This window comes from Chelonus insularis, unplaced genomic scaffold (assembly GCF_013357705.1).
Source record: "Chelonus insularis isolate UGA/USDA-ARS -01 unplaced genomic scaffold, ASM1335770v1 contig_164_pilon, whole genome shotgun sequence".
Lineage (NCBI taxonomy): Eukaryota > Metazoa > Arthropoda > Insecta > Hymenoptera > Braconidae > Chelonus > Chelonus insularis.
The window spans coordinates 215,232-240,982 of NW_023276404.1; the positions used below are offsets into that span (position 1 = coordinate 215,232).

General features: G+C 33.4%; 1 protein-coding gene across 1 annotated transcript in view; it reads left to right on the top strand.

Annotated features, from left to right (window-relative positions):
- The window catches only part of Myo10A (Myosin 10A), a 37,934-nt gene that overhangs the window by 10,722 nt on the left and 1,461 nt on the right, over nt 1–25,751 (top strand). The window contains exons 4-25 of the mRNA XM_035078608.1: nt 918–1,006; nt 1,095–1,158; nt 1,236–1,345; nt 1,477–1,761; nt 2,719–3,175; nt 3,256–3,585; nt 3,717–4,540; nt 4,873–5,216; nt 5,376–5,844; nt 5,916–6,118; nt 6,314–6,585; nt 6,729–6,911; nt 7,252–9,176; nt 9,626–9,837; nt 9,953–10,151; nt 10,440–11,394; nt 11,580–11,822; nt 22,083–22,477; nt 24,185–24,485; nt 24,678–25,073; nt 25,267–25,451; nt 25,573–25,705. Of these exons, the coding sequence (XP_034934499.1) occupies nt 918–1,006; nt 1,095–1,158; nt 1,236–1,345; nt 1,477–1,761; nt 2,719–3,175; nt 3,256–3,585; nt 3,717–4,540; nt 4,873–5,216; nt 5,376–5,844; nt 5,916–6,118; nt 6,314–6,585; nt 6,729–6,911; nt 7,252–9,176; nt 9,626–9,837; nt 9,953–10,151; nt 10,440–11,394; nt 11,580–11,822; nt 22,083–22,477; nt 24,185–24,485; nt 24,678–25,073; nt 25,267–25,451; nt 25,573–25,705 (8,574 nt within the window). The remainder of the gene's footprint in view (nt 1–917; nt 1,007–1,094; nt 1,159–1,235; nt 1,346–1,476; nt 1,762–2,718; nt 3,176–3,255; nt 3,586–3,716; nt 4,541–4,872; nt 5,217–5,375; nt 5,845–5,915; nt 6,119–6,313; nt 6,586–6,728; nt 6,912–7,251; nt 9,177–9,625; nt 9,838–9,952; nt 10,152–10,439; nt 11,395–11,579; nt 11,823–22,082; nt 22,478–24,184; nt 24,486–24,677; nt 25,074–25,266; nt 25,452–25,572; nt 25,706–25,751) is intronic.

A 25,751-nucleotide genomic window follows, 5' to 3' on the forward strand; every position in this document is an offset into this window, starting at 1 on the left:
TTATATCCAAGAATATATTGGAAAATTTTTTAGCTAAATGTTTTATTATTATTGCTGTCATTTATGTGTAAAAGATAAAGATAAAAAAAAATATCGTGGTGAAATAATGGCAAGAAAAAAAGTTCTACACGTCAGTAACTACGCCTATGTGTCCATCATTGCAAAGTCAGGTAGGCTGGTATGGTGCATCCGGTTAGGTTTCACGAGAGCGACTCTCAAGTAATTCTGTTCACTTGTGAATTTACAAGCACCGTTAATTTTTTTTTATATTTTTTATATCAAGTTCATATCATGGGTACATATATATCCAGGGACAGTATTGTACATTCGAGTATTCTCAGGAAAAAAAATAAATACTTTCATGAAGAATAATTATTGTAATATAAGAAAGAAAATATGACAGCCGGTGCATGATTGAGATTGATTACACTTTAAATCACGCAATATAAAAGTACATGTCATCCTTTACACTTTTTTTTTTTGCACTGTTATGAACTTTTACTAATCCTCCATGATCAATATAAGATCGTTAAATTTTATTAAACATTTATTATGATGATTAATATCATAAATAAAAATTATTACATCATCAAATTAATCAAGAATTATTTTCTGCTGACTTTTTATCCTTGTTCTTGACCTTTACAAGTATCTAATATAATTAGTATGTAGAATCTGAAACCTTAAAACTTGTAAAGTGATTCAAGATTTATTTTAGAAGGCAAAACACGTTGATAAAGTCTATTTATATGTTTACCTTCATTACAAATATTTAAATTAGCCAAACAAAATATCTGAAACATTGGATTTTAGCCCAAAGAATTTTTTCCAAAGAAAAATCTAATGAATACAACAAAGCTCTCTTTAAAACTCTTTTAATTTTTCCCATGATTCCAAGTTTTTTTTTTTTATTCCAGCCACAAACGTTCACACTCACAAACCTAAGTGGAGTTCGTCCCAGACAGGATCTTGGACAAAATGGAGTGGAAGACATGATTCAATTAAAGTAATTATTTAGATTGTTGCCAATAATATTTACACTTAATGATCAAAATAAAAGATAAATATTAAATGTAAAATATATATCATTTCAGTGATTTAAATGAGGCGTCCTTACTTTGGAATCTAAAGATACGCTATGACAAAGAACTTATCTACGTAAGTTATTGAATTGACTTCTTGATATGGAAATAATTTTTTTATTCGTCAACCGGTTTTGATTATTTAAATTGCAGACCTACACGGGTAGCATCCTGGTTGCAGTGAATCCCTATAAAATGTTTGACATTTATGGTTTAGACCAAGTTAAATTATATGAGGGAAGAATTCTTGGAACATTACCACCGTGAGTTTCAATAAAACAAACATTAGACTTTTCATAACTATTTAAAGTTTACAACAATCTCTGCTATTATACTTACTTGTGATAACTTGAGAATGATAATAATAATCAAATTCTATCATTCCTTCTGATAGACACTTGTTCGCTGTGGGTTCATCAGCTTACAGCCAAGTTTCTGCAGCCAATAATTCTAGCGCCAATCAAGTCGTTGTGATTTCCGGCGAATCTGGATCAGGAAAGACGGAATCAACGAAGCTAGTGATGCAATATTTAGCTGCAGTAAACCGTGCTCCCAGTAATCTTGTTACTGAACAAATTTTGGAAGCTGCTCCACTTCTAGAAAGCTTTGGAAATGCCAAAACTCCACGGAATGACAACAGTAGTCGATTTGGAAAATATTTGGAAGTACATTTCCGAGAGTGAGTTAATCTTCATTATAAATTTATTATTAAAACACAACAATAACATTAAATGTCATCATTATGTTTTGATAATTTGAAAAAAGTTGATGCCTACTCTTGGCCAATGCGAGTGATTGCTCGCATTGCTCAACGGAGACCACGAGAAGGTGGTAGGCGTCCTCCGTCGGGAGGGGAATGGGGAAGGAAGATAAGGATAGGATTGGGAAGGGTTAGATGGATTATACTTACCTGGGTTCATGTAGAGGCTTCGGACGAAGCCTCTACATGCCGTTGATCCAGTTCAGCTCCCGGCGGAGTTGGCGGGCCATCCTAAGTTGTCGGCGAGCTGCCCTGCGTCGTTGTCTCAGGATTCTCCTTCGAAGTTCGTTGGCCGCCTTCACCAAATTAGCACAAAATATTCACGATGTGAACAAGTTGAAGTATCACGAGGATATACAGTAATTTCGAGGTCTTAGCGCTTAGTTATTCCATTAAGGACCTCCTTCATCCCTTCTCAACCTTTATTCTGTTTGATCTTATTGGTTATCATCCACCCCCAAAAATTTTTGCACTTGGTCAAAAATTTGTCTACCTGTCACGAATAGACTAAAACTGGGAAATTCCCACAACTGGGAAAATTTCTAGAGCCTAATTTTACTTTAGAAAAACTAAAAGTTTAAAAACATATAAACAATACGGAGCAATAAAACATCCCTACGAAATTGTGACATGCAATAAAACAAATCGTCACGTTCAGCGAATTTCGAAAAAGGATCAAGCGGCCAGGTAGATGAACGATAGGGGCCAACAATAAAAAGGTTGAAATAAGTACATTTTGTAAAGGATATTGAACTATTTCAAAACAATTTTCTTATGTTTTTCGTTTAAGAACTTGGATTTAAATTTTAACATTTAGTTTGTATTTTATGTTTACTTAAATTCTTGTTTCTTTAATTGCAAAAAATTTTTTCACAGTGGAGTAATTGTTGGTGGCCGAGTAACGCAATATTTGCTGGAAAAAAGCAGAATAGTGACTCAAGCACAGGATGAAAGAAATTACCACGTCTTTTATGAACTTCTAGCAGGCCTAGATCAACAGTTAAGAGATAAATATGGGCTTTTAACTCCGGATAAATATTTTTATCTCAATCAAGGTGGAAGCTGTGAAATTGATGGTAGAAATGATACTCAAGGATTTAAAGCTCTTTTATCGGCAATGCAAGTTCTTGGATTTACATCTGAAGAACAGGACACTATTTTTAGGATTTTAGCGAGTGTTTTACACCTCGGTAATGTATACTTTCATAGAAAACCAATGAGACATGGTCAGGAAGGGGTTGAAGTTGGTTCAGATGCTGAGATACGTTGGGCTGCGCATCTTCTCCAAATAAATGCTGATGGAATTATTCGTGCACTCACCACAAAAACTACAGTATGGTTAATCTTACTTTAAATATTAAAAGCTAGAAATAATTTCATAGATTAATTAATTTGTTGTTTTTTTTTATTTAGGAAGCAAGAAATGAAAGAGTTTTTACAGCTTTAAATATCGATCAAGCATTAGATGCTAGAGATGCATTTGCTAAGGCACTTTATAGTTCCCTCTTTTCTTGGTTGGTAGCACGAGTGAATCATATCGTCTATAAAGGAACCAAACAAACATCTGCGATATCAATACTTGATATATTTGGCTTTGAGAATTTTACTGAAAATAGCTTTGAACAGCTGTGCATTAATTATGCTAATGAGAACCTTCATTTTTATTTCAATAAGCATATTTTTAAGTTGGAGCAACAAGAATACGCTAAAGAAAAAATCGATTGGACTACGATCAATTATACTGTAAGTTATATTTATTTTTATTTGCCACATAGATTTATTAATAAAAAATATAAAATTAACTATTGTCATCAAGAATATAATTTACACATAATTTTATAAAATTTTAATCGAATGATTGATCATTATGACAGGATAATTTGCCAGTAATCCATTTAATTGCAAAGAAGCCAGTGGGAATTCTTCATCTATTAGATGATGAAAGTAATTTTCCAAAAGCGACTGATCTTTCATTCCTCGAAAAATGCCATTACAACCATGCGTTGAGTGAACTTTACTCTCGACCGCGAATGAATTCCGCAGAGTTCGCAATCAAACATTACGCAGGACAAGTGTGGTATAATGTCGAAGGCTTTCTAGACAAGAACAGAGATACTTTACGACCCGATGTCGTTGAGTTGCTTATCAGCAGCAAGATTCAAATGGTCAGCAAGATGTTTCAGCATGTCAGATCAGCACATGAAGCAAACAAAACTGTGAATAAACCCAACGGACGATTTGTTACAATGAAACCGCGGACTCCAACTGTTTCTGCAAGGTTCCATGATAGTCTCCAGCAATTGCTTGAATCCATGTCGCAGTGTAATCCTTGGTTTGTGCGTTGTATTAAGCCAAATAATGACAAATCATCAATGAAGTTTGACATGCCTTGTGTCTTGGAGCAACTTCGATATACTGGAATGCTGGAGACCATACGCATTAGAAAGACTGGTTATCCAGTTCGACTCCTCTTCAGTCACTTTGTAGATCGGTATCGATACTTGATACCTACACGTTTACCTCGCGGTGCACCGAATAAGGAACTCTGTCGCATAATCTTAGACAAAGCTGCCCCTGCCGATGCTCATGATCAATATCAATTAGGTTTGACGAGAGTTTTCTTGAGAGAATCCCTGGAACGAAACCTAGAATACAACAGGGCGTTGATTCTTGAACGAGCAGCAATTACTGTGCAACGGTATGTTAATTTTATTATAGTTATTACCTAGAAAAAACTAGATACAAAAACCCAGATAATAAAATGAGAAATGAAACTAAGAGAAAAGGATACATAAAGTTTTTAGTCAGGAAACTGAATATTGACGAATCATTTTAATTGTTTTTAAAATAAAATTATATTATTTATCTTGGAAATAAAAGATTTAAAAAGATAATAAGACTTGATACCAATAATTCATCTTACTAGAGTAAAACTTCAGATGAAAAAATATAAAAATATCTTTCTTACAATATTATAAAATTTTTGCATCATTTTCACAATATTTTATGACTATAATCTTTTCATTTTAGGTATACGAGAGGTTTTCTTACAAGAAGGAGGTTTTTAAATATTTCTCGAGCTACTGTTCTTCTGCAAGCAGTTTATCGAGGATATCGAGAGAGGAAAAAATTCCATGCTTTGAAAAAAGGTGTAATAATGGCGCAGAAATTGTATCGTGGTAAAAAGCAAAGAGAGAACTTTAAAGAACTCAAAGAAGAGATGGCTAAAAGAGCTGAGATTGAAAGAGCCAGTAGAGAAAGAGCTAAAGCTAAGCAGCAAAGAGAAGAACAGGAAAGAACTTCACGAGCTGTTGCTGGTGTCAATCATCTAGAAATTCCTGCAGAATTGGCTTTTATTTATAGTAAACTTGATGGTAAATTTTCTTTCAATTCTTATCCTTTAACATTGCATGGAACTTCATTTGCTTGAAATGTGAAATTTTCTTCTTAAAATATTATTAGTAATAAATAAGGTTTTTATTAATAAATTAACCGAAACTAATTGCTTAATAAGTATGTTAATTTTTTTGCAGATTGGCAACCTGTACATTCAGAAAGAAATCTTCTTAAAGTTGTTGGTCAGGTTATTCCGCTGCCAATCACATATTCTCTACCTGCGGACATTGACCAGCATCAATTTTCAAAGTTTACAAACATTTACTTTAAAAGCCATATTTTCGGAATGAAAAGAGAGCCTATAAAAACTCCATTCCTGGCAAAAGCTCGAGATCAGGATTATACGGACTCTTTGATGATATTTAAAATGATTTTGCGATTCATGAACGAAAATAATTTAAGTGGAAAAAGAGAACAGGCTTTAGGAGATTATATTGTAAATAAAGGAATCGTTAATGAAAAGCTGAGGGATGAAATTTTATGCCAACTTGCTAATCAAACTTGGAAAAATGAAAACGATGCAAATAATGAAAGAGGCTGGTTACTTTTAGCCAACTGTTTATCAGCCTTCCAGCCTAGTCCAGTGCTTTTCAAATATTTTTTAAAGTAAGAAATAATCCAAGTTATTTTTATAATAAAGTATTAACAGTTATTTTTATAAATGTTTGTTTGTTTAGATATGTTTCTGATTACGCTTATGATGGTTACAAATCATATTGTCAACGAAAACTGCTTCAAGGCGAAAGAACCGTGCTAAGAATTATGAACAACAATCAATTAACAGCCCATCATGTGCCAAGAAACTATCCTCCATGTGTTCTTGAGTGGAGAGCAAATAGAAATCGTGTTAATATGGCTCTAACTGTTGGATTTTATGATGGTAATTATTTATATTTACTTTTTAAACATTATATATGATCAAACACGCACATAAACACTTACTCTTTAGCTATAAGAAAATAGCTATTATCAATATTTTTCAACAATATATTAGAAGCTTTATTTATCATTATTTTTCTACAAAAATCTCTAAATCTATCAGAAATGTTATGTATTGTATTTTTACTATTTAAAGGTGAAACAACAACTTGTGCAATCGATTCCTGGACAACTTGTGAAGAATTAGCTAATTTAGCTGTTCAGAATCATGGCGTTGATAATTTCGGCTGGACAATTACTCTCTGGAATCAATTAGGTGGACCAGATGCTATAGTAACTGAAACAAATGGTTTTGATTACGTTCTTGATTTAATATCTGAGATGGAGCTCGCACCGGCGTTTCCTGCAGCCAAGCACATGTTCCTGGAACAGCGAAAGAACAGCTTCCCGCCAATTAAGAAGAGAGAGGTAAGATTGTATAAAAGGAAAGACACGTATATCTGGTGAGAGTTTGTAAATCAGTATTTGTTAAATCAGTATATTGTTATATAGTCGGCGAAAATGAGAATGCGAGCGTGAGAATCTTCCGTCATAACGTTTGATTCTTTCAGCACACTCAAGTCATTCGAGAACTGGAGCAAGACATGGATATACCAGTGCCTGTATTGAAGACCTTCCAACCATTGGAGAGAAAACCTGTGTCGAAGGTGGTAGATAAACCTGTTGAGCCGGAAATACAGTCACCAAGGAGACCAGCAGTACCTCCACCTCAGCCACCCGTTGTAAAATCACCTGTTAGTATTTTTTACATATTTAATCTTGTTTATCAACATTTAAAATATCAATAGGCTAAAAATTAGCCAATCAACTTGGAACATTTACAACAAATCTGAAGTCTGCTTTCTAAAATGATATCAATATTTGTTCGATTTAAATGATTTCATTTATACCAAATAGTTGTTATGCCTTTAAGAGGCTTTTCCACGGTGGTAAGCGCTACTTTGATAGAGATTTTCAGATAATTGTTTATTAATAATATAACCATGTTAGAGATAAGATTAAAAATGTATTACAATTTCTTTCATTAATAGTACAAATTTTTATTAATCTATTTATTTCTCATGCTAATTACAGACAAGAAAGCAGTCACATGAACCAGTTTTAGAGTCTTCTGGAGAAATAGGTCTATCGCGACAATCGGCCTTGAACGATCGTTACTTCGAGAAAGAGAAACAGCGGAGTAGAAGTCTAGACAATCTCCTACAATCTGAAATTGTTACTTCCCCAAGTAAACTGACGACATTAGGCCTTTCTTCATCAAAACTGAACGAACGATACCACAGTCTAGAAAGGATCGGCGAAGTATCTGCCGTCACAAATGCGGAGTACATGAGTAGATCTGAAGTGTCTCAAGAAAGAAAATACAGCAGGATCGGCAGAAGTACGGAACCAAACATCGTTGAAGAAGAAGATTTGACTATAGACTTTGAATATCCGGATATACAATCTGTAAGCCAAACTGGAAGGTCTGAGGATGATAAAAGCAGTTACATGAGATCTCAAACGCGATTTATCAAGTCTCAGTATCCAGGTAAACGAGCACTGCCTGGTAGTCAGTCTAGTCGAGCTTATATTGAAAAAAGTGAATATGGAGTCAAGTCTTCGGCAATGTCTGATACCAGTGAAGCTCCTTCTCTTGCTTCTCATGTCAGAAGAGTACGAGTTCCAAGTCAAGCTTCAGATGTAGATCAATTTTTGGACGAACTTTTTATGCCAGTGCTTGATGGAAATCTTGACGAGCTTTCTGATGCTAGAAGTCTTGCTGCCAGTATAAAAGGAACATTGACAGATGATTCCAAAGCTTCTGCGAAAACTCTAGATGATTTTTTGGATGGAATTACGGATGATTTAGTGTTGAAAGAACTCTCTGGTGCTGATTTAATATCTAAAATTAAGGGAGGAGGCAACATGGATATTCCAAATCAGAATACAGCTTTCAATTTTAGTCCTTTGTCACCTGGAATGATGTCGCCACCAATGATGATGCCAATGTTCTCTCCTTCTCAACAAATGCCTACTGGACAGAGTCAAAATCTCAATATGAATTCTGGCTTCCTTCCGATTCCAATTTATAATATGCAGGGACTTAATTTACCACAATTTCCGAATTCACCACCAAATCAAAATGCAGATATGGTTGCTTATCAGCAAAATCTACAAAGAGCTTTTCTTCAGAGTGCCATGGCACAGAATCTGCAAATTCAACAGCAACTTTTGGCTCAAAATCAAGCATTCCAACAACTGTTAGTGCAAAATGGCGTACAGCAACCGTTGTCATTTGTTGAGACTGAGCAAACACGTGCCATGACTTCGAGTTCTCCCAATGGCCAACGACTTGAAACGGTGACTGTTAAAGCTCAAGTACATCGATCACAAAGTCCACCTAAGAAAGGTCTAGACCTCGGTAGGAAAACGAGTGTTGAATATTCAGCAAGGAAGGTGAGCGTTGAGAGAAAGGTCTCTGCAACACCAGAGTTAAAGAGAACGAGTTCAGGACGAGGAAACGTACAAAGTAATTTTACGAATGTATTGAGTGAGTTGAAAAACAGGAAAAGTAGCACAGAATGTAGTCCAGGCATTAGCAAAGGTGTTCCACCGCCACCACCTATGCCTCCACCATTACATGCACATGATCCTTCGGAGTCTAGGCCATTTTTGGACCCCTACGGACGTGCTAAAACCGTTCGGATTGGTAAATGGCGCTGGCCACCGCCCAGTGACTCTAATGAGACCCAAAACCAAGACACTTTCAGTGACTTTAAAATGAGACAACATCAGCAGCAACGTAAGATTACTCCTCACTATCAAGAGTATAACAACACGAATGGAAATGTGAACGGTGAAGGTTCTGTTGATTGGGAAGAGTTTGAAATTGAAAATGTAGTGACTGAAGCTAAAATTGAAAACCATACGACAATTCAAACAAATATTATAACAAAAAAGCATGAACATGAAAATGGATACAAAGAAGAGGGAGAAAAGAAGAAAAAGAAGTCTAAGTAAGTTAATTATTTATTATAAATCTCAAGTGCGTGTAATGCTTTAATTACATAAGGGTGTGATGCGTTTGGAATTTTTAATTCATTAGAAAGCAATAAGTTCCTATTTTTCCCATAAAATGTAGGTAAGGAATTTTTTCTGAATAAATAATTTGTCTTATTGCGTGAATTACTAAAAAATTAGAGACGAGAAATGAATAAATAATTGTGTTTTTTATGATAACTTATTTATAATGGATTTACAATCAAAATTTTATATTTTCACTTTTAGATGTGATTGAAAAAAATTATTCTTTAATTAAACAATAATTTCTGTTATTTCTGAGAATATTAAATACATATCTCACATCCTAGAAAGTTATTTCATCTCCTATGGGGATCATTACATCCTCTCTTAAAGATCTGAGATGTAGTCAATTAATAATTGATTTATAATTGCTATGTCCTAGGGCTGGATATGAAGTTGGAGCTCAACGACCATCTCCTGGCAGCATAGGTAAATTAAAACTCAGCTCAGAGATGCGGCAACGATTGGAGAAAGTTACAGCAAACCACAGCGTTCGTTCATCAAAGCCGAGTGAAAAACCTGCGTTACCTCGAGAAGATGTAAAGGTCAATCGACTTGAGGACAATCGAAAACTTCTTCTACAACAGCAGTTAGGTAATATCTTATTCATTCTTTACCTTTAAGGTCTATGAAACCTATGAGATAAATTAACTGCTTGTTGATTAGCTTTTTCTAACTCATCTTAACACAATGACATTTTTCATTTAAGGCGGAAGATGGGATGATTATGCATCAACGGCAGATGATGCCCAGAGTGTGACTTCAAAAGGTACTACGGAGATGTTGACACAAGTTCATGTTGTGAGAACTCAAATTGAAAGAATGGAGAGTCGACCTGTTCCTCCTCCACCACCAATTACACCTCCCCAACCTCCGAGTCCTCGAACTGCTAGTGTTTACAGCAATAGGTATGTGCATATGTTGTTTTTAATAAAAATCAGAAGAAATAAGAATAATAATTTATGTCTAAGATAAAGAGGATAAGTTGAATTACTGTGATTAGTGATAATGCCCTTGGCATAAATGTGTCGTAGTTACTATATAAACAAAATAAAAAACAAAAGTCCTGTTATAGGTCATTTTATTTTTATTTAAACAAACAAACTAAAATCTAAGATTTTATACTCAAATAATTAAAACAAAAGAATACCGATAAAATTCACTACTAATGAGGTAATATTTTTTTTGCTTTACAGTCAATCGGGCGTACCACAGCCACGTTCTCCACCAGCTCCAGTGGAACCAAAAACTCGTGATAATTTCCGTACATCACCTGACTCTGATACCCATGATCACTTCTCTAAAAATCAAAATATGTTTAGTCAAAGTCGTGATATATTTGCATCTCAGCAACACCTGAGAGATGATCACAGAGAAAAATCTAAAGATTATTATGGTAAAGATAGCATAGACATGGCTAGCACAACTAGGGGCGATAGAAGCTCTGATTTTGATTCTCGACGAGATCTTAACTCTGATATATTCGACCCTAAGTATTCTCGAGATATATTTGAGAACTCTAAAAGAGATTCATTTGGTATGATGAGAGATTTATCGCCTAAATCTCGAGACAGTTTTGGTCTACCTTCGACACGAGAGTTTGGAGTTGTTCCTAATACGAGAGAATCTTTTGTGGTGGCAAGACAAAGCTACAAGAAGTTAGATCACGATATAGATAGAAGATCAAGTATAGCTTCGACTCATCAGACAGATAAAATGGAGAGAATTGAAATAGAAGAATGGCCAGAATTTCTTAAACCAGTTTTGCCGCCTCCGGAGAAGCCAGAGATCGAGAAGGCCCAAGAAATCGTCGATACCAAGCTTCATCCACCAACCTCCAACACACACTTTACTTACAATAGAGTTTCTTGGACACTGAGAGTAAAAAAAGAAGTATTTGCACCCAATGAAACTCTTTCAAGTCCTCTAGCTTTGCATTTAGTTTTCTGCCAAGTTGCGTATGATGTTCTTGCAACCTCGAGCATCAGGATCACCAAGGAAGAACGACAGAATATGCTTAAATTGCTTGATAACTATGGAATTACTTTAGATAATCTCCAAAGTACTCAACATAAAATTACTATGAAGAAAAACGTTGTGGATATGGCTAAACAATGGCCTTTGTATTTCGCTAGAATATTCCCTGTTTCTGTAAGTATATTTTTTTTATCCATTTTTTTATTGAATCGTAAAGTAAAAATGATGAAACAATTGCCTTTTTAAATTATTTTTTAATAATAATTAAACGATTGTATCATACAGTGATATTATCAAAATTATTTTTACTCAGAAGATTATCTGCTGTTTTAAAATTAATGTTGGATTCTTTCACCCAGGTTGGACCCCAACATCCTGACGCTCAACACGTAGCAGTATCCCATCACGGGTTGAGGCTAATTAAAAGAACGTCATCAGGCGAATTAGTAATTTTAGAGACTCTTCCATTAGAGGACATTGTCTCAGTAAATTCCACACGAGCAGGTGTTTGCACTTTGACGATTGCTTCAGGTGTTCGGCTTCCTCTTCATACAACACGTGCTCCTCAGCTTGCAGAAATGATCAGCAATTACATTCGTGTGGTAAGCACAAAATTTTTATAAACGCAATTATTTTGCAAATTACTTGATGTGTTGCCAGAAACGTGTATTATAAATCAATTGAAATAACATTTCTCAATATTTCGTTATTTCACAGCATACGTAATGTTTACCAATGAATAGACATACACTCTTAGATAGTGCGTTCAAATGAGTCCAATAAACTGTTACACAACCATGTATTATTGCGTGAAAGACTTCATGAGAGACGCATGTCACTTAGAAGGTAGATATGTGTCGCGTAAAATGTTAGTACAAACGAGTGACTTCTGTTAGGTGGAAAATTAACACTGCGTGCCTTCGTGGACATTATTTAGGTGCGGCCGACCTCAAGATGCCTTCTTACGATCGAGAGAAGACATTCTCGTATAATTTTGCATCGTAATAATAAATTTTAATGAAGACATGATATTATAAAGCATTCAAATTTCTTTTATATTTTATTCTGCTACTCTTTCACTTCCGGCATCTTATCGTTTTTACTTATTATTATTATTATCACCATTTTTTCACTTACTTTCAAGGTAAATACTACTCCGTTCATCAAACAAATCTCTAAATGGTGCAAAATAGGTTTTTATGCCATTGATGATTTTCGTTGTTCTCAGAGAAGTCTTGTAAAAATTTTACAAATCATTTCCGATGGTATTTGATTGCTTCACTGTAAATAATATGATGATTGATGCAATATAATTGGTTATTAGTATTATTCTCGGGCCGATCATGTAACACATATGAGTTAAGTGTCAATCGTCAGTGACGAAACCCTTCCGGCTTCTGATAATATACAAGAGAAGGGCGTTGGCGATCGTTCATCCATGAAAGTTCCACTAGTTTGGTGGTCTATTGCAATCCTGCTAACGATAACGGTGGATAGAATCGCTCGTGCGTACCTAAAAAATGATGGTAATCAACCCTGAAGTGCCACTGAATTATCAACCCTCTTCTCAAACATTACAGTACTTGCAAAATGTAGAGAGACAAAATTCTAGAAATAAACGGATAAATGAATGAACAAATAGCCCACCTATCTCGTCAACAGCCCGTGACCAATAGCCAGGTTGGGGCCAAAGCAACGGATACTTTGTATTGCTTCTGCCGATTCATTTAACCGTTACTTTAGTTCCCATCGAGATGTTCCAAGACCTCCCGACCTCGTTAGCCAAAAGAACGCCCGAAAATCATGCTAATTCACATCTCACGCTCATCTTTTCATCATGACACACCTGTACTTAGATGATGTGTGAAGAGAAATCGACAAGAATGAGGCGATTAGACATCATAATAAGCGAATAGAAGGCTTCTACATGGTTTTTATCTAGGACTTGTGTGTGTTCGACTGAGCTGAGTGGCAATGACTCGAGGAAAAGGAAGAAAGAAGTATCGTAGTTATGATGAAGAGGCTCAGTGAAGAGGGAAAAAGGAAAATAAGTAGCCAGCATATATGACCACTCACTGGAAAGCCAATTTACACCCGGAGTTACCTTGACTTCTTACATGTCCCGATTATAGATCACACTGGATCTCCCAACACATCTCTACTCTATCATTGATCAAATAAACAGATTAGCAGGAGAAAAATTCTTATCGTGTAACACATGCTTGGCATTTTTATTGAATAGCTTCCTATGTTTGTAGAAAAGTTAATTAGCACTCTTTCTACATTAAAATATCTTTTATTTGTTAATAAATTTTTCCAAATTAAAAGTTTCTCATTTTTAATTTTTTATTTAATGAATACTGTGAGCAAATTGATGAAAAGTACTTATAGTCATCAGGGCGTAATTAAACTCATTAAAACATGCTGATGAGAATAGTTATTTTAATTATTGCTTTAAACTTATTCTGTTGTAGATTATAAGAATTAAAACATAGAATAAATCTACTAAGACTTCTTCTTCCTCGTCTTCTGAACTTAGATGACAACGATTTAATGCATTTATGTTTACATTAATGTTCACATATCTTGAGAAATCGTGGAAGAATCCTATCTATCTGCCTGGTTTCATTTTGAATATACACTTAACATACTCCGATTTATCATAGATCGTTTTATAGGATAGAGAGCCAATCTTTCCGGTTTCTCCCGTTAACATGAAAAATCTTTCACTTCAATTACTGTCAAATGATAAGGAGTCTTAGGTCACTTGGGTTAAATGAAAATGACAAATGATAACTCTTCAATTAATTTTTTTTCCTCATTCTCTATACTCACTTCAGAATCTATTGAATATATTGAATAATTCTCTTGTTCTTCACTATGATTCCAAGTTCAAAAAACTCTTGTTTACCTGCTATATAACACCTCAGTCTTACGGTAATGCGTGTACAAATGAATGGGGAACGCGCAAACCGGAAAACACATTTGAATTGTTAATGAGCATCTACTATCATTCCTCTCCCAGTTGGCCCAAATTTTTTTTCCATTTATTTCCCCTAAATCTCTTTCTCACATAATAAAGTATTTAATTTTTTTTATTTACACATTTTTTTATTTTTTAAAAATGAAACATCTTTATTTTTATTATCATTTCACTGATGCCGAGAATTGAATGGACAAATAAACTACTTATGATTTAATATCGGATTTAGAGATGAAACTTGATCTTAAGACTCAAATCTATTGAGGAGAATATCACGTGCCGCGATTTATATGAGAAAAAAGGCAATTGTACACGTAGAATAAAGTGAAAAAAAAGCAATACTAGAATGCAAGGCCTTCAGGTATTCGATGCATGCTCAGCGAGAGTTTTCTAAGATCGATCAAGGCAGATCGACCGGTCTTACTGGTATGCGCACGATTCACTCACAAACATTTTATATAAACTTTTATATGAATTTAAGTCTACTTGAATTTTTTATTATTCTAGTGACAGTCAAGTACGTAATGTGGTTTGAAAATTATATAATAAAAATTAACTTGGATTTTTTCCGCGTGTGTGGAATGAATGAAAATGAGAAAGAAAATAATAGATTCCATTCTCTTTCACTTCAACAGTTAATAGTATTGTAGGCATACGGAAAATACCGCAGGTTAATTTTTTATTACATAATTTCTTTTTTTTTTTTTTTTGTTGTAAAAAAAATTGATTGAAATGAGTACATGACAATTCGAATGGAATTTTTTTTAATTGGAAAACGGAAAGAATAGTTATTACTAAATTATTAATGGGAATTTCGAAATACAATCATTTTATTGATTATTTCTATTTTAAAAAGAATTTTTTAAGTGAAATTAACGGAGAATTTGAAATATTTTTATTCATTCTTATTTTTATTATTATTTTCTTTTATTATAATAACCGTTAAATAGAAGTAATAATGAAATAATTAATTAAATTCATTGGGAGTTCGCACTTTCATTAATTAACATAATTGGATTTAAATGCAATTCAATGAATTGTTAACTATTTATTGAACTTTTCTTGGCAATTTTTCTTTTAGAAAAAAAAATAACAAACAGTTATTTTTGAATAATTCATAAAAGTGTTTCAAATGTTAATTTTATAAATTTTATGTAAAAAAAGGATTTAAAATTTAAACAGAAAAAAAATAGAAATAAATGTACGAAAATACTATTATTATCTAATTCTGTGAGAAAATAATTCATTATTCAAAACAATTACAAAAAAATGTGGTAAAATATTTTAGCAGTTGGAACAATGCATTGTAAATGTCCACAAGAGACAAACAGAATTTCATTTTTACACATCGTAAGCACGCACCTGCCGTGAACCGGAAGTGGACGGTTGACGTAAATGTAATAGTTCAAAAGGGTAACCCAAAATGCTCCAAGAGACAAATAAAACCTTGGACCTCAACTACAATGTTAATCTATTTTTACAAAGTGATTTAATACAAACTATATTTTTATTCCATCATCATCAACAACATTATATATAATCCTACAAAGTCGAAAGGAGTTTCGAGATCAAGGCCGATTTTCCTCGATTACAATAAAAATCTCTCGTGTTTTTTTTCCCACGTCTTCAACTCACAGACGACCTCTTGACTATTTTTCATTTTTATTTCTCATATTAGAGCCTATCTCTCTCTATAAGAGACAGTCGATGAAATCATTGGCTTGGTGATTTAGAAATTACTGCGCAAGAGAATGCCGCGGGATAGTCGTTACGTATTGACGCGAGAACGCGCAAAGCAAAGAAGAAAGATGGAGATTTGAATGCAGGAACTATCCATCAGATATATCGCAAGACGCAATATCAGACTTTACTCTTTTAATCCGGAAGTTGGAAAAAATAGCCAATAATTACACGACTTTCTATTAGTGTACAGTGAATAACTCTATTTAAAATGACATATTTTGCTGCTTGGATTGCCGTTTATCTTGAACTTAATCAATAAAGAAAAATGAAATGAACATTTCTGATTTTCTCTTACTGATAATCTTTATCATATTAAAAGTTTTTATTTACTACCAATAAACAAATGTTACTGAAGTTTATTAATTATTCTGGAGTCAAGAGTTGGCTAAAAAATTTTACTCTGGATTCTGCTAAATAACTCCAACACCTGAATATCTAGCAAAACATTGATAATCAGATTAGAAACTGATATTCTATCAAGGTTGCTATGATAGAAACCATGCTGACTTAATTTATGCTGCTCAGTAGATCTGATGAAATGTTGGAGTAATGAAGCATCTTCTTGATCCAATGAAGGTTTATCTGATATTAAATAAGTTATTTTCTAGTTTTATTACATATGCAGTTCTTATTATCCAATGCATTAATTCAAGTTAACGCTCATAATTATATTCTATTAAGAATAAAGAGATAATGATAGTTAATAATTTTGAACGTTATTACCAGCTTACTTTAAACATAATTAGAGTTATTTAAAAATTATTTATTATCCAAGACATAATCTACTTATCTCAATATTTATTTTAACTTTATGCATTGATAGTTGATAATAATTCAAAAAAATTTTGCAACTTATTTATTTATTTGCTAATACTATTTTATTGCTGTAACTTCACTAAATTTTTATCATTATTCGGTATAATGAATGCGCATATAAATGGTGTTATTAAATTATTTAAGATTACTTCCAAATCAAAAGTTACATAAAGAGTTTGAAGTTTATTTTGGTCCACCAAAAATCTCAATGCAAACCTGTATAATTAAAAATATAATTTTTTTTAATGCAGTCTGATCCACTTGATAGTTACATAAAAAGCAATAAAAACTGTGGCAAAAAAAGGTTACAAACATGAATTCGAGAAATTAGAAAGAGCTTTTTTTCTCCAAACACCTGCAGTGGAATTCAACCCTAGCTTCCTGTTACGATTTCTACTTGATGTCGATCAGTACAAGATGATGATAGTGATATGGAGCTGATGATGATAATAATTTCCACGATAATGATGAGGTCTAACATTGTTTTTGAAAAACAAAACAGGCGTGGTTTTTATCGTGAGATCTTTTTGATTCTTTTCCACACAAGTTCTTATGAACGTATGATCTCGTCAATTTACTAACTTTCACGAGATTTATTTGAATTCCTCTAATACCTTATGAGCACAAGAATTCACATGAAAATCATATTCAATAAGTGCTTAAATTGTTTAGAAAATAGAAGCAGGTATGAATCAGAATGAAGGAGAAGAATGAATGTAGGGGAATGGGTTAATTTGATCCACGATTGCCTGATTATTCTTCCTTTCTCTTGTTAATAACGCTTATTAATTCAATGAATCGATTAAGATCGATTAAAATCACATCATGGTTCTAGGTTGTTGAAGTCAAATACCGAAAATTTATACAAATATGCAAATTATGAAGAGTTTTTAATTTTTATTTTTCTGGAAACACATGAAAACAAACTGATACATTCATACATTCATCTCAGAAATGTATATACTCTTTCTGTGACTTGATTTTACGTACATACGACATACCAGAGACCACCTGGTGGGGTACGACCCAGATAAACGTTGGAAGGTTTTACTACTGAACGACCACGAGCTCACCAGGGTACCAGAAAACCAACTATCGAAGCCCCCGCTAGTTTATCGGCTACCGCCGTGCCGAGAAGACGTGCTTTCAGTATTTCTCTTATTTTTAAAACACCAAAACACACTTTACTTCTTCAGTATTCTCATTGATAAAACTTGGTTTTCCATTTTTATTACTTTATTATTGTATTCACGTTTTGTTTGTTTTCAAGTGTGAGTCATGACATGATTGTCAATTTGGAACAACCATGACATCTTTGCTGGAAATAGTTTGGAAGATATTGTGAAAGAGTAATTATGCTAAAATGATTGGATATGAAACATTTTCACGTGCTATTTCTTCAGTAAAAGCCACAAAGATTGATAGTAAAATATTGTTGAAAGTGAAAATAATGATTTTTCTGAGTAAAAAAAAAAAGATGTTTTGTTATTTAGTTTCTCATAAACTTGATATGATTATTTTATCTTGATGGAAAAATTGATATTATCTTTAGTTTAAATTCTTTAGATATTTTCTTCGAATTGGATTACATGAGTAGTTGTAGCAACAAAATAATTATATAATTTAAAAATAAAAATAACAGAGTACTCATAGCAATTGTTTACAACTAAATATTAAAAAGTTGAAATCTTTCTTCAAAATAAAACTCTGTCTATTGTAAAATATAAAATATAAAAGCAGAAAATCTCTGATATTAAATAATGAGCCATAGATGATTGTAATGTAGAATAGATAATTAAAAGCTAAAAACAGTTATTTTAAAATATATAATTTTATAACACACATTTTCACGCAATTAAAAAAAAATACAACAAAATTACGTAAAGAAAAAATTGTTTTCTAGACTAGAAAAATGTTTACACTTTACCTACATGCTTTTATATTCAATTGTCATCACATTTAGTTTCTCTTGGTTTACACCCCCATAGATTACAACAATTTTAATCTTACAGTGAAACGTCACGTGAAAACTAGCACGCGAAAAGCGTAAGCGAGTCTTGAAAAAAAAAAGAAAAAAGCTATTATATTGATACACACGGACACACGTATGAGGGGCGTGCGGTTGAGACCGCGATTTACAAGAAAGTTTATGCTTTTCTCATTGCCGGCGACGAGTTTTAAAAGAGTTTGTTAGTGCTGGATAATTATAATTAAAGCCAACCAACTAACCATCATTGTCTCAATAGCTCCCACGGATGCTCTTCCCTATGATGTTTTTTCTCACGTGTTTCAAGTCTCTTGCACTTCTAGAGTACTTGTAAATAAAATCCAACCTGCTAAGAATATTACGAGGAAGAGGAAGTAACAATGTTCTTCGCGCGTGGCAGGAAAAGACGAAATGGAAACTCTGTTGTAAAAAATAGATAATTTTTGCTACTGTAGGGATTTATCAAAGTATCATTTTTTTATTAGTATTACAGTTACCGATTAAGGTCACAATTTACAATTATATCCCCATTTCAATGTGAAAAAGAAACGTCTTCGATGCGCTCTGTCATTCCCATTAAATTAATATCAATCTTATGGCTTTCTACTGTCAAAGAAAATTGCTCGCGTGAGAATGTTATATTATACGATCAACATTAAAATAAAATTACAATTTTTGAATTCATTTTATAGAAAAAATCCAAGTGATGCTCGAAAACAGTTTTAATGTGCAGTGACTGTTAAAATATTCAAGTGCCATTTTTTTCCTTTATTTTTCATTGGAAATAATTTTCGTTCATCATAATGGAACGTGAAGTGGTTGATGAAAGAGTCTTCTCCAGAAATATGTCCAATAATTGGAAAGAATTACCACAGACGCTACGAAGGAAGCAAAAACATCGACCAGAACTTTTAAATCAATATACAGATTTTTTGGATTCTTCTGAACTGGAATTCAGAAAGGGTGAGAACAAACCAACTTCAATGAATGTTCGGAGAATCGTCAAACGATCAGAGTTGATAAAAAAATTTGAGATAAATGATCATAAAAAAGATACCTCTATTTGGGACAAAGGTTGGGAAAAATCAAAAATAGAAAAAAAATCTTTCTATCAAGATGACTACAAAAAGGTTCATGAAACTCATGAGCTACGTTATCAGTCTCGAGTTCAACCAAACTTTCCTAGCATGATAATAAAAAACGATTACAGGAGTCTGTCTGATGAAGAGAGAAAGACGAACTCTCCAGATAGTCTACTGGTAAAATCATCAGAGTCCGACTCTAGTAGCGACGAGTATGGACATACTGATGACTCAGGTGCTTTTCTTGAGAGTCAAGTGCCCAAGTACGAGCACGACAGACTTGGTCAAGTGGGTCAGAGAGGCCGAATTGCCAAATTGTTTTCTCGAGACGAGAATGAGAAGAACAAGTGCATTGGACAGCAGAACCGAAAGTCTTCCGGGTGCGAGACCAGACTGGACGTGAACAAGAACGTGACGCGGAAGACCACCAAGGATGTGCAGCCAGTCACGAAGAGTCCCGATCATCTCGAGCGCGTCGAGGAATCTACTCGCAGGAGTGCTTCCTTAATTCCGACTTACGAGTACGAGAACATTCCAAGGATTGATGTGGCTAAAGTACTTGGAGGATCTGGGGAATCAAGGTCTTCAAGAAACGAACGTTCAAGACAGCCGACCATTGAAGAATTGAGGATGGAGGTCGGATGTCAGCTGAGAAACAGCCGACATTCCTCAACATCTTCCAATGAAACTCGTGAAGATGCGAGGAAAAGTATCCACGACTCATCTCCAATCTCATCTCCATCTCCTCAAGGAAATAACCCCCGAGTGGAGGACTTGAGACATGAAGGACTCAATCAGGATCTGTATAATAAAGGAGACCAGAGAGGAGGAAGTGGTATGAATGACAGGAAAAAAACCAAAATGGAAACCATTACTGAGGAAAAGCAGGATGGAAGTAAATTGAGTGTAAGGGAAATTTTAAGAAGGTTTGAAGAACTTAGAATGCAAAATGAAGCTCAACAGGCTGAAGAGAAGCAACAAAACAATGATAAAACATTAGCCACCATTCAAGAAACGCTGCAGAAACTTGACGAAAAGGTCAAGCGATCGAATAACCAGGTTGAGACATATTTTCCTCTAATATTAATTTACTTGTGGATTATTTATTTCATTCACTTAAGTAGCAACATATTATTAAATTTAATCATATATTAATGACTCTATCAGCAGTTTAGATTAACTGATAGTGCTTACAACTTCAGTGATTTACATTACAAGGAAGATACTGAAGATGGATACTTGGTATATCATTAATTAAGAAATTCTTGATCGAAATCAATTAGCATGTAATTTTTTTTCATACTCAATAATGTTAGGAATGAATGTTTACTGACGTTATCAAGAACATTTTGAGCTAAATCTATGTAAGCGAAAAAAAAAAATCTAGGAATATTCGTAAAACAGTTATAAATATCATGCAGTCTATATATTAAAGAGTAGCTTATTTATATGTATTTATGACTAGAAAGACGTAGTCGAGTAGCCATTCGGGACGATGGGAATAAAATGAAATGTAAAAAATTCATACGAACCGAAGCGTTAATTATATTTACTAGCCCGAGACTACTGAGTGTAACGAATCGACTGGGTAGTAATAGAGTAAAAGATATATAGAACGCACTTGTTAATTCCGTGTAGGGTAACTGTATATATATATTAGCGCACGTCGAAGGTGCAGATTACACTCTCGGTGTCAATGTCTTCTTTGAAAGTTCTCCAGTATCAGTTTACCCTTTATCTTTTGCTGTATTTAAAAACAAAGAAATCAAGCAACCTACTGATAGCATCAATTAATTTACCAGCAATTAATGTTCATTTATTTCTTATACATTTATTCATTTCGTATTATATTGATTGTTTTTTATTCAAATTGTTTACTCTATTGAAAAGTAATCTAAAAAGGCTTGCCAAGTAGATTACGATCGATGCATTCCATGTTTGTGCTGTCAAGAATTGCATTCCGTTCTAAATGACCAGAGGAGATCAGCACACGTTTGATCGCGTGGGGAACTTGTTCTCTTGCGTGCGCGAGATCGAATGTGGTAAGACACGACGCGTGAGAGTCCCCCGTAATCACGAAAAAATAATTAAAGGAGAAAAAGTTGCGAAAATTTTTGCTAAAATGCAGATAATGATTACACAATAGCTATGATAATGCTAATTATTTTAATTCCATTCAATTTCAGTCTTGTTTTTGCTTGAAATCAATATCTACTTGATGATTAATAATTTGTTTTTCTGTCTGTTTCAGATTGATCAAAAACCGCAAAATAAATTAATCCATCATGAGAATCACGTCTCGCAAATCTCAAAGTCGATTCAATCACAAACAAATCATACCAATTCTCATATAAATCATAATCAAATCCACAATCAATCAAACCACATCAGTCGTGAGACTAATCACTCACCAATAAATCGAATAACTGGTCATACATCTCCAGTTATTCAATTAAATGGAACGGCTAATCATCAAAAGAATCAGAGAAATATACAACATCACAGTCATACTCAAGAGTGGAGGCAACAAGAGGAAACTAGTAAATCTCCGGAAGAAGGATTTTATGAATCTGGACCTGTTATGCATGATGGAAAGCACTCATTGCTTCAATATGCCATGCTAAATTTCAGACAAAGTACAGAAAAGTAAGAATCACATTTCATTTTTTTTAATTAATAAGCATGTTAATTATCATGATTTATTTTTCAATAAAAATTAACTGAAAATTGTTGAATTTAATTAGAACTAAATCTAATTCCTAAATTACATCTCATTATAATCATTATAATAAATTTCATTTTTATTGCAGTTTTTTAATATTTAACTTCATTAAAACATTCAAGAATTTAACATGAAATTTTTTATTGCTATTATAAATTCTTTAATTTAAAATTCACTTAAATATTTTTTTTTTCATTTAAATAATGATTATTTTTATGACTATCCTCACACGGAATTTCATTAATTAAACTTACTGACAATTTACTTTATGATTTACACACGCTAATTGTATGAAATTAGTTTCACAAAATATATCGCGACGAAAAATCAGCAAAAAGACGAACACTCTCATCTATTAGAGTAACTTTCACAAGAAAAATGTCGATGGCTCGTGTGGCCAAATGCCAACTTTGATTAAAAAAAAAGAAAAAGGTAAAAAAGTAAACGCGGAAATCAAGAAAGCAATCATGAATTGCATGTGAATATCAATCAGTTTAAGATGTTTGACGTGTTAATTCATACCTGTCCTTGCATGTAAAACATCTGGATTAAAAGAAAAGTGGTAGATAGTCTATTATTACGCATATTAATCACGACAAGTTATGATGAAAAATGAGATGTATCTCTTTAAACCCTGTCCCAAATACATGAAGACTGGTCGTTCGACTTTCTCGCGAAAAATGTCGTCAATTGATGACGGTAGCTAAAGAAGAACTCGTAAACAAGCTATTTTATGTATTCCATACTTGAATGTTTTAATCTTTAATCAATGCCGTTTATCGGTGATAATATTTTGTAGGAATGGTCTTTTATAAAATTATGATGAATAATAATGAACTGACTTAATTTTGGAGGTTGTATATTACAAATTAAATCTTTTAGAACTTCTACTAATTTATCACAATGAAAAATTACTAACAATATCTAGAAAAAAATTCCAACAATTCTTTCATTTACAAAATACTTTATCTTTACAAAAAGAGCTGCATTAAAATTAAAACGATAAAAAGAATGAGGAAATGGAAAGAAATATCTAATGTTTTGACATTTTTGGTATTTATGGTCTATTTCTAAATATAATAACGGAATCCTAGATACATTTCTTAAACAAATGATAAAAAAAAGTCGGTTAATTAAAAGAATGATTACAAGAAATTTACACGATGATATAAATAAAATTATGGGAATTTTTATCAATGAAATAAAATTTCTGTATCTCATTACATTTTTCTCATCATTACAAGCATTAGTTCACTCACCATTACGTAGAAAATCCATATGGAATGTTCTTCTTCGCCTTCGGTCAGGGCTTACGCAATATACAGTCCATCGACCGCTCAGGTACACTGTGTTGAGAAAGCATAACACAGCGATATCATCATAACCAGCTTTTTACACAGTAACCAATCGTTTTCCTGTATTACTCGTCAATTCTAACTCAAAACAAGTGCTTGCAAGACTTTGCTATTACTTTCAAAGCACCTTATTTGCTTGGTTTATGAAGCAAAATAACTGATAAAATGTCAAAAAAATATTAAATAAGAAATTTCGTAAATCCTATGGCGCCATGGTATGATTGTAGGATAAGATGATTTAGAGAAAATGATAAAATAACTGGTATTGTGTTGCAGATTCGAGATGATGAAGACAGCCGATGGTTCGATAAGCGGTTCATTGAAGGTCATTGAGTCCTTGAAAAGTAAGAAGAAGGGTAAGAAGAAAGGACAACAGGACGGCACCGATTGGACTTGGAAAGAACAGGTTGATCTTGTTAAATTTTCACCAGTTCCAATTGAACAAAGTCTTCTAAGACTGGATGCCGAGCTAAGTTCTCTTGCTGTCGAGTGCTTTTTGTGCCTCATGAGGTACATGGGTGATCAACCATTACCTCCAGACATGAGCGAAGTCAAGTGCGTTTATACGGTACTCATGGTGAGTGAAACCAATAACTTTCTACGCTTTGAAGAATTTATTTGTCGCCAACACGTTATTTATTTGAACACAATAAATTCTTTATTTGTTACTTACCGAGAAACACGATTTCTACTAATGACAAATGATTTCTACATATAAATGTTGATTTATTTAATTAATTAAATGCTGATTTCTAATTTCATTCTCCAGCATTGTCATAAATTCGAGCCTCTCCGAGATGAAGTCTACTGTCAGCTGATGAAGCAAACAACGAATAACAAAAGTTCGAACCCTGACAGCTGTCAAAGAGGATGGAGACTCTTCAGCATCGTTGCTGCATACTTCACTTGCAGTGAAGGACTCAGGCCATACTTGATTAAATACCTGGAAACTGCGGCTTATGATAAAAGACGAGCATATCACGGTACGGCTACAGTTTGTCTCCAGAACCTGAGGAAAACAGTCAAGTATGGTGGAAGAAAGAATGTGCCTAGTGTAGAAGAAATAATGGCCATCAGTGCTGGAAGAAATGCCAAGAGACAGATCTATAGACTACCTGGTGGTACAGAAAGAGTTATCAACACTAAATGTACTACAGTAGTTCAAGTAAGGCTCATGAATAAATTCTTACAAACATAAAAACTTCGATTAAAATCGATAAAAAGCTATCCAAGTCTTGACATCAATTGACATTAATACATTTAAATTTATTTATGAATTAATAATTGGTAACTCGACAGTAAAAAAAAATTGTGGATGAAATTTGATTAATGTGTATATTAATTTTTTTTTTTTAAAGGATGTTATCGAAGAAATGTGCAGTATCATATCGGTGAGAAATCCACATGAAATGGACGAGTTCTCCTTGTACTGTATTGTCGATGGAGATGCTTTTACAATGCCTTTAGCTAGAGATGAATACGTCCTTGATGTTACTACAGAATTACAAAAAAATCATCAAGTCTTTTACTTAATATTCTGCAGGTATTTAAACACCCATTATTTTTTTAATGCCGCATTAAGTGCTTATTTAATTACCTGAAATTGAAAGTTAATTATAGGTGGCTTAATATTTTTTTCTCATGACTTTTAAAATTTTTTTTAGGTCTGTATGGTACTATCCATTGAGACTAGACGCTCCGTTGTATATAGAAGTTGTTTTCAATCAAATTGCGCCAGACTATTTAGAGGGACTTTTACTTGTAATACCTGGAGAACACTTGCCCCAAGAAGTCATTGTAAGTTTCAATATTTAACTTACAAATTGTATTTATTTGTTCATTT